We start from the raw sequence: 14,676 nt of genomic DNA, 5'->3' as shown, positions 1-14,676 counted from the left end.
GGTAATTGTGATGTGTAGTCTTGGTAACAAGATTGTCTTGCTTGGCATGATTGCAGCTTGTAATTGACAAAAATAATCGCGACATTTAGCAGTTGCAACTTCCTTACAATGACTGAGTTAAGTTTTATTTGGACCAAAAGAAAGTCTGAATTTAAACACGGTTGTTTCACTGGTTTTATTGTTTGAGCATGGGAGGCGCAGTGGCCTCATGGTTAGTGTGCTCGACTCCGGAGTGAGCGTTCCAGGTTGGAGCCCTGGCCAGGGACAATCTGTTGTGCTCTTGGGCAAGACACTTTACTCTCACAGAGCCTCTCTCCACCCAGGTGTGTAAATGGGTACCGGTAAATTTACTGCTGGGGATAACCCTGTGATGGACCAGCATCCCATCCAAGGAGGGGTAGAAATACTCCTTGTCCATTCATGCTACTGAAATGGGGATAAGCTCTGGCCTGATGAGCCACTTGGCTTGCGTGCAGACTTAACGTTACCTATTGTTTGAGCAACAGCTGATTTTTACCTTCTTTGCTAAAGAATGACAGAAGGATAGATCTGATCATCTAAGTTTTCCTGTTGTAGAACAAATCTACTTGTCAGTCCTGTCTGGTCACCAAATCTCCCCAGACAAGAAGGAAGGTTCTTAAAGTATATATTTTCACACTAAAAATAAGTCTTATTTTTGTTGATTTGGAAAGATAATTTTCATAATCCTATTTTCAGTGGGTTACCGAAGAGGCAAAAATCTGGTGATCTCCCAGACTTTAATTTTTGCAGATTGGCCTCTTTGGAGTAGTGAACTGAGATAATGAAGTAAAAGGTGAATTTTGCTGGGAGCCGGCTCCTTTTGCCAACCCTGGTATAATAATGGAGGTTATGTGGCAGGATGGTCCAAAATTTGGGTTGTACTTTTCACCGTCCCACAATTCGATTCAGCAGCCCTTTATTCTAACCCTCAATCCTGGGGTAGCCGTACCCATTCTTCAATAAGTGCACCTATTCTTATTTAATAGGTTAAGTCTCCAAATAAGCCGGTTGGTTCTTAATTCCAGTTTCTGATGTACTATAGCTCTTAGTAACAAGGAGATTTTCTACTCCACCTGCTAGTCCATTGCAGAGTTACCCCCAGTATTAAAATTGTCAGTAGCCTGATTTATAGACCTGCTTGCAGAGAGGCACCGTGAGAGTAGTGTCTTGCCCAAGAACACAACACAATGACCCCGGCCAGGTCTCAAACCCAGACTGTTTAATCCAGAGATGAGCACACTAACCATAAGGCCACTGCTCCTCGTGAATTGAGCTACTCACCAAATCTCACGGATATGAAGGAGGGTGCTTAAAGCACCTATTTTTACTCTCAATTTGGATATATTTCCGGCAAAATTTTTGGAAATGTTAAATTGGCATATTCCTATTTTGGGGGTTTGGGAAGAGTCAAAAATTGGGCAAATTATCTCCCAGATATCGATGTTTTAGGCTAGCCACTCTGGGATAGTAAGTTGGCTCAAGGGCTTAAACCTGTCACTGGTTGATCCAGAGTCATGTGCACTATCCATGAGGTTACTGTACCTCCCACGATTCTTATTTTATAAAACCCTCTCTATAGTGCTCTCGTCTTTCAGTAAGTACCCATGTAGCGTACTAAATTTATTTCAGTTTTGGGTTGAGAAATTATAATTCTGAATTGATTTTCTTAGTTTAGCCTAGAGTTAATTTGATTCAGTTCAGCAAAGCTAACCAAGTTCACCAAGTTTGTAATTTTGACTCTTTGGAGAGATCAAGGGATTTTAAAATACCACTCCTGTTAAGACCCCCTGTCCTGAATGAATGATCACTTGTCCTAGAAGGTTTTAGTTTTCTTCAGCTGCCATTTGCAATATTAAGTGCATGGAATTAAAATGTTCATGTTACTGGTAAAATAAGTTTTAAAATTATAATTATAATAAATCGGGTTTTCACGATGCAGCTGGGAATAAAAGGTGTGGAAAGTAGGAAGTTCAGATGTTCAGATCCCTTAACCTCCTCCTTCCAGAACTTTTGTTGCTACTGAATAGTATGATTATAGCGGAGCTCTGGTGGCCGGAAGGGATATAGGAAAGTAAAGGAAACTCATGCATTGATTTTCTCATGGTTATCATGGCTAGCGGTATTGCTCGTGGGCGCGCACACATGACGATGATGACAACGATGATGACTGCGGAGTCTTGCAAGATTGTCCATACTCCAGCTGTTAGGTTGACAGAGACATGCAGCCTTGGTTTATAGTGTAATTCTTTGATATTGGAAGTCCATTTTATGGTCAATTGACACCTGTCAAAACAAGGTATCCGCTGACCAAAATCATGTGACCATATTGGCAGGCTCAAGTTTAGAGTTCATCAGGGTCACATGTTTTTTAAAGTCGACCACTGATGAAGTGCTAGTTTTCGGTTGGATTGCGGTTCATGTCAGGTTAATTTGTCGTAAACAGTTGTTTGGAAACTGGTGAAAGCTAACCCAGGATCAAAAGTTCACTTAAGTATAAATTTTTCTTGTATACAAATGTCTTTCACTGCTTTTGTTTTGTGTATTTTGGTATTATTCAAATTCAAAACAGAAGGCCAAACAACAGAAAAACTCACTGCAAAGTTACAAAACTCAGATCAAATTGCTGCTTATCCTGGGTTAGCTTAATCAAGATTTGAACCACCCGACCCAGGAACTCCGCTTTTGGGCTTGGCTAAATCTATATATCATTTACTATTGAGCTTGAGCAAGGCATTGTGTTGTTCTAGAAAATATCCATACCCCTCCCAAGGAAGGTTTTTTAGCTTGAACCCCCATCCCTCTGGAAATTCCATTTTAGTGCCATACTTTCCTTTATATTGGGCTTTTGAGCCCCTTTTTTTTATATTGGGCTTTTGAAACCCCCCTCCCACTTGGAATTTCTGTTAACCTTCCTTGGGGTGGGTATGGATATTTTCTGGAACTACACATTCATTCTAGGCCTCTATGGCTTGATTGCCAGCTGCTGTTTAGGAAAGAAATGTAGATTGGACTTAAGGTAGTCTGCATTGAAGACGCTACCTGTGACGCTACCTGCAGGCTACACTGGAGGAAGTGATGGAAATTGAGCCTTCAGTCCAGACCTGTCACACCAAATGGATGCATCCATGCCTTTAACCGTTATAGAAACCTCGCTACTGCAGTTAATTGTGCCCAGTGGACCATTCTAGTGGGTTCAGCTGTTAAGGGGTAGGGGTGTGGGGGGACGGGGTGGGGGGGGGTGCTGTGAGTGAGGCAGGGAGAGAGGAAGGAATGAAGGAAAGGTGTGACTACCATAAATTAACATACATTACTTATCATGACTTGTGTTACATAGATTTGTTGAGCCAGATTAGGAAGAAAGCATTCCAAATTCAGCTGGCAAAATGCCAGTGTCATCATTCATCCAGATTAACAAAAAAATGATTTTGCTTATTATTTTGCAAGGGGTTCTGTTATTTCATTGGCTAGCGGCATTTTGAGTTGACCTCTGAGAAGGCGTGACAAGTTTAGAAATCTTTATAAGGCGAAAACTTGCACCCGTTTTTCTAGAGAATCCTTCCTCTTTAAATGAATTAATAGGGTATGTAGAATCGACGGTTTTCCATGAAATTTGGCCAGAACACTCACTGATAGATCCGAAACAACAACGTATCGGCGAATTCTTTTATTTCAAATACTTTCCTCGTGGTAATCTCTAACGCAACATGTTACGCGAATTTTTCGATGGTGGAACTTGACAGATCTATAAAAGGATAACCAAAAGAAATGAAAGATAATGCTGACACACTTTGAGAGATTGATGCTTTGTGATCAACACTGCCCAGTTATTTTGCATCAATGGTCGCATTTGATACCCAATTAATTCGCCGGAATTTCAGTCGGTGGTTTTGGTGTTAATGGCTTTTGCTGCCTTAGGAAAGCAGTCGGCAAAAAAGAATATAATTTTATTGAATTCTACATTTTATAACCTTTCTATTGATATATAGCTTGTGGGGGTTTCCTTCAAAACAGCGCGCGTACGCATTTTTTTCTGGAGGACACCCGCGAAGGTTTGAAGTAACCTTAATTAAACAGAGGTAATGTATCGATAATGTAAAGAGATTACATTATGTTAATGTATCAAGGACATTCTGAATAAAGGGATGTATAAGCTTTTTGCAATTTCTCTGTCGTCAATTAATAAACAGCAATTTCTTTTGTTAATTCTCTGTTACTGTTTACGACAACTCTTTCTTGTATCAAAACCGCACTCTTGATTTCACACAATAAATCTTTTGGAATTGTTTAACCTTTCGTCAAAACTCGCAATCAGTGATAGATCGAATTAAGTTTAGTTCATCACGTCCTTTGATGTCGGTGTAACTCTCTTCAAAATTCTCGAAAAGTGCCATTAGATATGTTGAATGTTTATTTTCCTGAGCACCAAGGTATTTTGCCTACGCTTAAGTATTTAATAAGATAATTATCTTCTTCATTTGCATCTTTTGTCACGCGACAAACGTCACCGAAACGAGGAATTCCGAACGAACTATTGAAGGTCATAAAGTTCCCGAGTTGTTGTGGCAGAGGATCTTTGTATAAACCTTAGTTGGGCACCCCCTTCCCTCCCTCCCGGGGGGTAGACTGTCCACATCCTCTCTATTTTGCGACACACGCGAAGGGAAAAGAGTGCGCGAAAGCACCTCGGGCTGAAGGCGGGGACTGCGAAGGATGCGAGCCAAGCGAGCCAAGCACCCACTCCCTACCTCTTCAAGTCTCCTGTTTTGTGCTGTCGTCCGGTTCTGACGCGACTCTATCCGGGCGGGGACGAAGGCTTTTGTAACTCGTCCAATATGTCTTTGTATCATTGTTATACTTGGTGCAATCTTTGTTGTAACTGTTTTCTAGGTTCTACCCAAGATGAGATCAACTACTTGGCGTCAAACATGGAGGTGCGCTACGATGTCCTCAGCAACCTTCTTCCGATTCCAAACGGATCCATCCCTACTTTCTTGGCACAGATTACTCTCACTAACCAGGGAAGTCTCCCCATACGACACGGAAATTGGGCTGTGTACTTCTGTAACATCAGGCTTGTTGAACCAGAACACTTGAAACACAACCCCACTGGGTACGTTATCCCGGGGAATTACGGGATCAAATTCACCCACATCAACGGATGCATTCACAAGTTCAAGACAACGAGTGATTTCAAAGAAATAGCTGCAGGCGATTCTTTCACGTTCAAGTTCAAGGCAGACCATTGGTCCGTTGCCCGGACGGATGTCATGCCTAGATGGTATCTCTCCGCGGTGGGAAGTACCCCACGGGTAATAAAAAACACAGATGACGAAGAGTTGAGTTTTGTTGGCAAGTTTGATACCAAAGCAAAATGGAAACGTTCTGAAAACGACGTGTACGACCCATACACACCAGCAAAACGATACAGCGCGGACTTTATTTCAGATTTAGAGATTGCGCCAAATGACGTCATCCCTACCCCGGTGGAAATGAACATTGATAAAAACAGTGGTGTGACTATTACGTCAGAGTGGACAGTGTATATTCAGGCAGGATTAGAAAACGAAGCTGCTCCACTGAAAGGTATGTTCTGGTATATTTGCGTCACACAATCATCCTGTCGGGGAAGGTGGATTGCGTGACCACCTTAAAGGTCACAGCTGGCACAGGCAAAGATGTCACGTAACTTTGAGTGATTTCACAAACAAGGAGCTTCATCAACACTACAGGGGATCCCCGTTAATACGGTCACTAACGAGGGTCAAATTTCATGATTAGTCTAAATTGAGTGAAGTATTAATGAACGTATCACAACTGCACTTCTAAACAACTGTTCTTAATAAAGTAAGAATGCGGAATGCGATATAATGTTTTAAAAAAGAAACTTCAATCAGTACATACGATATTAAGAATTACAAAAATTAGCATAACTGGTTTGAGTGGCTGTATAAACGGGGTGTAATTATAAAGGATTATACAGGTTGGGATTTTAGAATGTGGCCGTTGGCCATATTAACAGGATTTTCTTATAAGAAAATGTACGACCGTTTGGCAAGAGAAAATAAAGTGGGACTGTATTAACGAGGTGACCGTAAAGCGGGATTCCACTGTATTTTCTTCAATTGCGTGAGTTAGTTTACATCTTTGTAGCTTCTTCGTAGTGGCAGATTGGTCCTTCACGCAACGAATCTCCAAGTCAACCGAGAGTAACAATTCATGACTATCTAGATAACTTCTGCTGTGTGACATGGATTCTGAATATCCCAGTATCTTGTGTCACAGTGATTACTGTCGTTTGTTTTGTTTTTGTGACAGACAAACTCAAGCTCAAAGTATCGTCGTCTTCACCCAAAGACACTAAAGCAATCAAACTCATTAAAGGTGACGTTGATGTGCCAGCAAAGGGAGGTCAGCAATTTGCCGGTACTAATGAATGGTACGGTCTGGTGGTCGACTCTTCCAAGGAGCTCATCACGATCATTGGAAAGGGCCCTGCAGGGGTATTCTATGGCGTACAGACCCTTCTGGCGTTGAGGAACTCTAAAGGGAGGGTCCCTAAAGTGTCAATTAAAGATGCACCGAGGTACTCTTACCGGGGAATGCACCTCGATGTTGCCCGGAACTTTAAAACGAAGGAGCACGTGTTTAAGTTATTAGACGCAATGGCAATGTACAAGCTCAACAAATTTCATTTCCACCTCACTGATGACGAAGGCTGGAGGCTTGAAATCCCCGGATTACCGGAACTTACTGAGGTAAAAAGTAAAAGGTGAATTCTTTGCCTTGTGACCTATCAGGGTTAACTTTAGTTCCCGTAGGGTAAAGCACACAGGAGTTTTTGCTTCTTCGTATGAATGGAATGCCAGTCATCACCAGCTACCTCTCGGGTTTTATGCCAAGGTTACCCTCCAAAAACACTTCACCTGCATGTTACACTGATATGTTATACTGTGCAAAGTTTGCGCAAATTAGGTTACACGAATCATTACCAAGATTACCAGCACTCAGTGACGTTCATTTGTCTTTTTTAAGTGGTCCTATGACGGGACCTTTTGGTCAGTGTAAACGGAATCTAAAATTGTGACTTAGTATGTTCTTTTGCACTCGAAACGCAGCTAGAGTACTGAGATGAAGATATTGCATTTTAACATCAAAATCTCTATTTACTCGTATAATTTTGTCCACAGTCTTGGCGAAGTTTCGTCAAATTTGCCATGTCTGACAAATTGCCACAGTATCTCAAATCTTGTCAAATCTGCCATTTTCTGCACTGCATGCATGTTTGGACATATCTGAATATGTTAAGGTTTTCAGTGATGTCAACATTTCCCTTCTTTTGGAGTCATGCTCTCGTTTTGAACTTTTGCCGGACTTGCCGTTGTCCTAAACTAACAGCATGAAACTCAGACAAGAGGAGTATTACCTCGTTAGACCTGACAGAAGTTAAACCCTAGCTCTCTTTTTAACACCTACCCTTATGCCCTGTTAATCTGGATCTCAAATTATTGAAAATAAAAACTTGCTCAAATCTTGAAGAGAGTCGAGAGAATTTTTGCTCTTTTGAGAGGAAGACAGTGCCAGCTGTATGATCTAGAGCTCGTTTCATTCTGCCTTAAATATTATGAAGATTTAAAACATAATGTCCATTGTTTCTGTCGAAACTAACAAATATATAAGAATTTTTTAATGCTTGTTGTTGTTGTTGTTGTTGATGTCGTAGGTGGGAAGCAAACGTTGCTTTGACTTGCAACACAAGAAGTGTATTCTGTCACAACTCGGCTCAGGCCCCGAGACGTCCACCTCGGGTTCAGGCCACTACTCGGTCCAGGACTACAAAGCTATACTTGAATACGCCAAAGCGTGTCATATTCAGGTTATTCCTGAATTTGACATGCCAGGACACGGAAATGCCGCAATCAAAGCGATGCTGGCGCGATATGACAAATTATCAGCCCAGGGGGATAATGCTGGGGCCAAGAAATACCTCTTATCAGAAGCCAGTGATACATCCCAGTCTTTACCGGTGCAATATTATACGGATAACGCCATTAACCCTTGCATAGAGTCCACGTACACCTTTGTTGAGCACCTGGTCGAGGCCATCGTGGGCATTCACAAAGACATACAACCGCTGACCATTTACCATTTTGGCGGAGATGAGGTGGCGCACGGCGCTTGGACCAATTCTACCGCTTGCAAAGATCTCGCGCGGGAGCTGGAACTTAACACTTCAAATGGCAAAGTCGTGGATGAGTTGAAAGATTACTTTGTTCGGCGGGTTTCCAACATCACGGCAAATCACAGCCTTGAATTGGCAGGATGGGAAGATGGCCTCATGAGTTTTCAAGATGTCCCCTATGACCGCGAGCTGCTGAGGAACACGCGGGTGTATGGGTACGCGTGGAACAACATCTGGGAATGGGGGAGCGGAAAGCGAGCATACGAACTAGCCAATGCTGGATTCAAGGTAAGCGTTTATGAGGACTTTCGGGATTAAAATTGGGGGCAGAAGGCCACTAAATCTGGCGCCGTGATTGGCTACCCGAGCGATGTAGGGATTGTCAAAAGGGGAAAGGTCATAGAAAAATAATTGAAAAAAAATTTAAACGTCCAGTCCATCGGTACACTTTTAAAATATAAGACGTAAAACAAGGTTACATTTTTTTTGTTCATTGAAAACTGACCACTAGTGCCTCAGCATGCATGTTGACTGTGAAACCTGGATTGCGACTTCCGGTTGCCATCGGTTAATCAAAATCGTCTGGACGTTGTCCTGGTTGTTCGTAAGGGTGTTAACGCTAACCCAGGATTAAAAGTTAACCGGACTATATTTTTTTTGATATGAAAATTTTTTTCACTGCTTATGTTTTGTATAGCTTCAGATTATTCAAACTCAAAACTGAAGGATAAACACTGATATAAACAAAAAACTTCACTGAAAAGTTATAAAACTGAAAGCAAAATTCTTGTTAATCCCGTGCTTAACTTCTGTACTGACTTTTCACCGCAAAGCAACAATGTTTAATTTTGTAGGTGATTATGTCCCAGGCCACTCACTTGTATTTCGACCACCCGTACGAGCCTGACCCAGAGGAGCGTGGTTTCTACTGGGCCACAAGGTTTACTGACACTCAAAAAGTGTTTGGTTTCATGCCAGATGATTTGTTTGCCAATGTTGAGACCAAACAAAGTGGTGAACCACTGACCAGGGAAGAACTGTGTTCTGATCCCGGAATGTGTGCTAACTTGACGAAGAAGGAGAATATTGTAGGTGAGAGATGGGCTTGAATGACGATTGAAACGTTTAGGCTAAATTTGGTAAATTTAGTGCCTCCAATTAGCGCATACCAGTGCGAAATATACCATTACCCTTAGCCAGACCAGACCGCAGACTGCCTGTGAACCATTAGGCGCCCGCTCCTCCGATTTGCAAACTTAGCGAGACTTCAGGTTGATCTCTATATTTCCTATCTTGCTTTGTTAGGAATGCAAGGTCACCTATGGTCAGAAACAGTACGCACCGCTGACCAAATGAGCGCCATGATCTTTCCTCGCATGATAGCAATGGCTGAACGCGCATGGCATAGAGCATCATGGGAAGACATCACTAATAAGAAAGAGAGAGACACCAAGAGGGCGGACGACTGGGCGAAGTTTGCGAACACACTGGGCTACAGGGAACTGGGGCGACTGGACGAAATGGGCATAGCGTATCACGTGGCACCACCTGGAGCACGGTGAGATAATCCCATCTAGTGATAACTTCCAAACTTCTCTCTACGTTTTGGTAGACAAATTCAAGAAAACAATATGAGAAACAAGTTCCTAATCATTTCATGCAGGCGATACTTTTTGATTTAAGACTAAATTACCTCGAGAAGAACACTCTAGAAAATGTAGAGAAACCCCCAACAGTGTGGTGAATTTTGATAGAGCAACTCAGTCGGGAGCCTGCCATTGCATCTTGAACCAGAAATCCTGACTCTAGCTTACAAGGGAGAAGACACAATAAGTTGATTATCTTTTACAAAATACAAACTTATTTCCCGTTGGGTAGCAGGGTTGGCTGAGTAGTGAGAGCACTCGCCCCCCACCAATGTGGTCTGGGTTCGATTCCGGCCCGGTGTCATATGTAGGTTGAGTTTGTTGTTGGTTCTCGCCTTGCTCTGAGGGTTTTTCTCCATGTACCCCTGTTTTCTTCCATCCACAGAACCCAGCATCTGTAAATTCCAATTCTACCAGGAAGGGGATGCATGAAAACTAGCAAAGGCTGGCGTGGCTTCCTTTCCAAATATTGTTATTAATTAATTAATTTATTTATTTATTTATTTATTTATTTATTTATTATTTACTTGGTTAGGTTGATTGACATTTGTGAAGCCTTTCCATGGTCAATCTCACTGATACATTTTCATTTCTCTGCAGTATTGATGAAGGTGTGCTAAAAATCGCTAATGTGTTCCCAGGACTTAAGTTCCAGTATTCTACTGATCTTAAAACGTGGAAAAATGTTGAGGATGTGTTGGATTTGGAAGGGAAAATTATGCTGCGAACCAGGTCAGAAAATTCAATGTTGTTTTCATTTTAACTGTTGTTGTTGTTGTAGTCTCAGCTTCCGAATCCACGGGCATCCCAAACTGAATAATTAAAACAGACAAGGAAAGTGCAAGCTCTTTATCTTATTGAAAGTGATAAGTTTGATTCCACATTTGAATTAATTTCTAACCCTAATTCTGTTCAGCGGCAGCGGCGTCGTCGTCGTCGTCGCCGCTGCTGCTGCCGTTGCCGGCCCCACTGCCATCCTTGTCAGTTCCACTTCTCCATATGGAGAAGACACTTTGCCCCTGTCACACCCAAGAACAGTAACCCATTGCCATTTGCTCTTTCTCCACTGCCCTACGCCATGTTTCTCTTGGTCTTCCTCTCTTGCGTTTTCGTTCCAGTGCCCATGTTAGTGCAACTCATGGCAGGGAACTGTTATCCATTCGCAGCATGTGGTCAATCCATGTCCATCTTCTAACCTTCCCCGTTTTTGTATCAAACTTGCAGGTCAGCGGATGGTCTTCGTCACAGCAGGCCCATCGACGTCGAAGCTCCATCTAAGCCACCCACTGGAAGCTTGTCTCAACATGTGACGTCAAAGTGTATCAATTTTGTCGTCGCAGCTGCAGCTGTCTTGTTATTGATATAGTAGATGCTACCTGGTGCCCAGGCCCCTTTCAGTAGAACTTACAGTGATGAAGGTTACAAAAAAAATGATGTTATCATAAAGCTTATCAGCAAAAACACAGGCATGAGCGATAGTATAGATAGATATACAGAAGTATGGGTACATGTATAATATAGGTAGGTATATCTTACCATCCAAAAAATATGACATTTGTTCATCCTCAGGAAATGATTTAGCACCTGAGCTAATCGGGTCGAATATTCAGTCTTAGAGAAAAATATAAGTACAAATTATACATAGCATAACATGTGAAGATATGATTGATCGTCGCAGTTATACACACAACTTAAGCAGTTGTAAAGCCTGAAAAAAATTCAGGCCTGAATCACAACTGCTTTAATTGTGTGTATAACTGCGATGATCAATCATGTCTTCATATCTTTCTCCGTGGTTCAAATATATGATCTTTTATATATTCACTTGCATTCTTCACCATCTACGGGTATATAACGAACTCGCTATGTGATCAGCTCCCTGTTGGCGTGATAACTCAGTTGGTAGAGCACTGCACTGGTATCGCAGAGGTCATGGGTTCAAATCCTGTTCAGGCCTGAATTTTTTCAGGCTTTAATTTCACAACTGCCTAAATTGTGTGTATAACTGCGATGATCAATCATGTCTTCATATCTTTCTCCGCAGTTCAAATATATGATCTTTTATATATTCACTTGCATAGCATAACAGTGTTAACCATTCCAACTGGAAGTACCAGTTGAGAACTTTCAAATGTTGCAATTGACAGTAAATTTTGTAGGACAGACTTTTTCAGACGAAAATAGTTTTTGATCCTGAGAGGTGTAATAGCTTTTGACACTTGATCCCATTTACTGACACTTAAAGGAGTTACATCACAGTTTGCGCATCTTGAAAAGTTTAGCCCAATTTTTTCCATTTTGTCATTTAAAATACATTTCAGTCTTCTCCATCCTTAAGCTTCCTTGCTCTTTTATGGTTTATTATTATCTCTTTGGTGTTTTTCCATCTTAGTTTATTACTATTTTCAGGTTTCTTTCAATTTAAAGGTAATTTTGTACCTGGACAAAATAACTGTGCTTTAAAGATGTTGTGTTATTCAAAAGATGTAGTTACTTCCGTTGCCGGTCTGTGGCCTCCAGTTAAAGTCCAAGGCGCCATGTAGAAGAATAGCTTATGAATCTATTCATATAATAATTTTCACATCATGTGCAGTTGCAAGGAATACATTTGTGTCGTTCGTGACTTAGTACTCCTCAAGCTTTCATACAAAACAGAAGATTCATCTTTTTTATTACACAAGCGTTCTTTGATACTATTTTTACTGACATTTTATTAATAATAAACATCACAATTATATATAGGCCTCCAAATAGAGAGATAAATACTGGAATGTATTCTAGTGTAGCTTATTTGACGAAAGTAGTCTTTTAATATGACAATTGAGAAATAACTGTGAAACACACATTGCTGACATAAGCGTTTCTTTTTTTCAAACACGTCAGAAAAAAAATAGAAGTTTACACGATAAGAATTATTGTTGATATACTTGAAAATTATATGAAAGAGATATGGTGTTCCATTTGAGATTTTCTGTGTGTTTGTTTTAATTAGTGTTCTGTATATTTTCTGGTGTCGACAAAATCCAAGATGGCGGAAAGCTTAGCTTGGGCGCCGAGGAAAAGGCATCAGCTTGAAAGAGTTGGGGGGAGGAGAGGAGTAAGGGGGGGGGGGGTAAGATTAATTAACGATCCACGCCCTAGAGAAACCAGATTTAAGTTATATATATATTTATTTATTTTCCGTGCTGGCATGAGGGTGAAGGTTGTGTTTATACATGAATGTAAAGAACGCTGTCTGTTAAAATTTGTTTCATTGTGTTATCTATGTTTGGACTACAACCCAAGACAAAAGTAGCGGAGAGGATTGTGAAATTAACCCCGGTTTCAGTGAGCTTTGAATTCTACACAGTGCGTACGCAACACGCACGAACTGTTTGTGTTGTATCTTTCCACCTAAGAACAAGTTTGGAGAATCTGCAGTTCCCTTATTAATGTGAAAGCCTCACTTTACCCAGCCTCGGGTACGGAAGGCTGCTAGAAAGTCATCTTTAATAGGAGAAGGAAAGGGGAACAAAATTGCTAACCTTTTCAACTTTTTTGCTTCAGGTTGTTGTTTGAACAGAAGGAAAATAATTATTGTATTGCATGATAGACCATTTAGTTATGCGGTTAGCTTTCTGCAAATAGAATTTCACCCTAATTACTTTCTTATCACGCGAAAAACTCTTTAGCTACTTACATTATGCTACTATACATTTTTCAGAAAAACCAAAGTCATTATTTTATTTCTTAACCATTCTCAAAATACTCTAAAAATACAAAGCACTGCTTTTGAATAATTTCTTTTGGATAGTCCCTACTATATGATTCCAAAAAAACCCTATAAAAAACTATTTGTCTTTTAAAGTTTCAATATTGCCTAAGGGATTTTTACAGTTTTGGTACCTTCGTAAAACATGGATAATAATTTTTTTTTGTTCGATTCCAACACTTTTCCTCCCTGAAATCGAGCTTAAAGATCAGAGTTTCTTAATTTCTGGGCAAAAAGAACTTTGGAGTCGTAAAAAATGTTTTTGACTAATATCTATTCTCTACTATATGACTCCAAAAAAACCCTAATATAAACCATTTGTCTTTTAAAGTTTCAATACCGCCTAAGAAATTTTTACATTTTGGTACCTTCAAACATAGATAATAGTACAGTAGCCTGATTTATACACCCGGTTGGAGGGAGGCACTGTGAGAGTAAAGTGTCTTGCCCAAGAACACAACACAATGACCCCAGCCAGGTCTCAAACCCAGACTGCTTAATCTGGAGATGAGCGCACTGATCATGAGGCCAACGCTCCTCCTGAATTATACCACTCACCAAATCTCACAGATATGGGGGAAGGTGCTTAAAGCAGTGGCAGATCTAGACCTTAAGCTAGGTAGGGGGTTTGTTTTGCTTGCCCTGCCGGCTTTTCTTCCTTCTGTGATTTCTTCTTTTTTACCCAAAATAGGGAAGGGGGGGTGTCGGCCTCCCCGGGCCCCTAGATCTGACACTGCTTAAAGTACACATTTTTACTCTCAGTTTGGAGAGATTTTTGGCAAAATTTTTGGAAAGGTTCAATTGGCATATCCCTATTTTGGGGGTTTGGGAAGGGACAAAAAGTGGGCAAATTATCTCCCAGATATCAATGTTTTTAGGCTAGCCACTCTGGGATAGTAAGTTGGCTCAAGGGCTTAAACCTGCCACTGGTTGATCCAGAGTCATGCACGCTATCCATGAGGCTACAGTGCCTTCCACAATTCTTATTTTATAAACACCCCTATAATGCTCTCATCTTTCAATAAGTACCCATGCATGTAGCGTACCAAATTTATTTCAGTTTTTGGTTGAGAGATTAT

The 14,676-nt window shown here is 40.9% G+C and overlaps 1 protein-coding gene across 1 annotated transcript in view; it reads left to right on the top strand.

Moving 5' to 3' along the window:
* Nucleotides 1-12,811, top strand: part of LOC110048519 (uncharacterized) — a 13,862-nt gene extending 1,051 nt beyond the window's left edge. Inside the window, exons 2-8 of the mRNA XM_089298894.1 lie at nt 4,909-5,604; nt 6,337-6,776; nt 7,742-8,488; nt 9,055-9,292; nt 9,506-9,758; nt 10,447-10,578; nt 11,071-12,811. Coding sequence (XP_089155020.1) covers nt 4,909-5,604; nt 6,337-6,776; nt 7,742-8,488; nt 9,055-9,292; nt 9,506-9,758; nt 10,447-10,578; nt 11,071-11,212 — 2,648 coding nt within the window. The 3' untranslated portion in view covers nt 11,213-12,811. The remainder of the gene's footprint in view (nt 1-4,908; nt 5,605-6,336; nt 6,777-7,741; nt 8,489-9,054; nt 9,293-9,505; nt 9,759-10,446; nt 10,579-11,070) is intronic.
* Nucleotides 12,812-14,676: the final 1,865 nt, after the last annotated feature.

The sequence above is a fragment of the Orbicella faveolata genome, unplaced genomic scaffold (genome assembly GCF_042242905.1).
Source record: "Orbicella faveolata isolate gen_17 unplaced genomic scaffold, um_ofav_v1 contig_34, whole genome shotgun sequence".
Taxonomy (NCBI): Eukaryota; Metazoa; Cnidaria; class Anthozoa; order Scleractinia; family Merulinidae; genus Orbicella; species Orbicella faveolata.
This window is presented reverse-complemented; position numbering and strand designations above follow the sequence as displayed.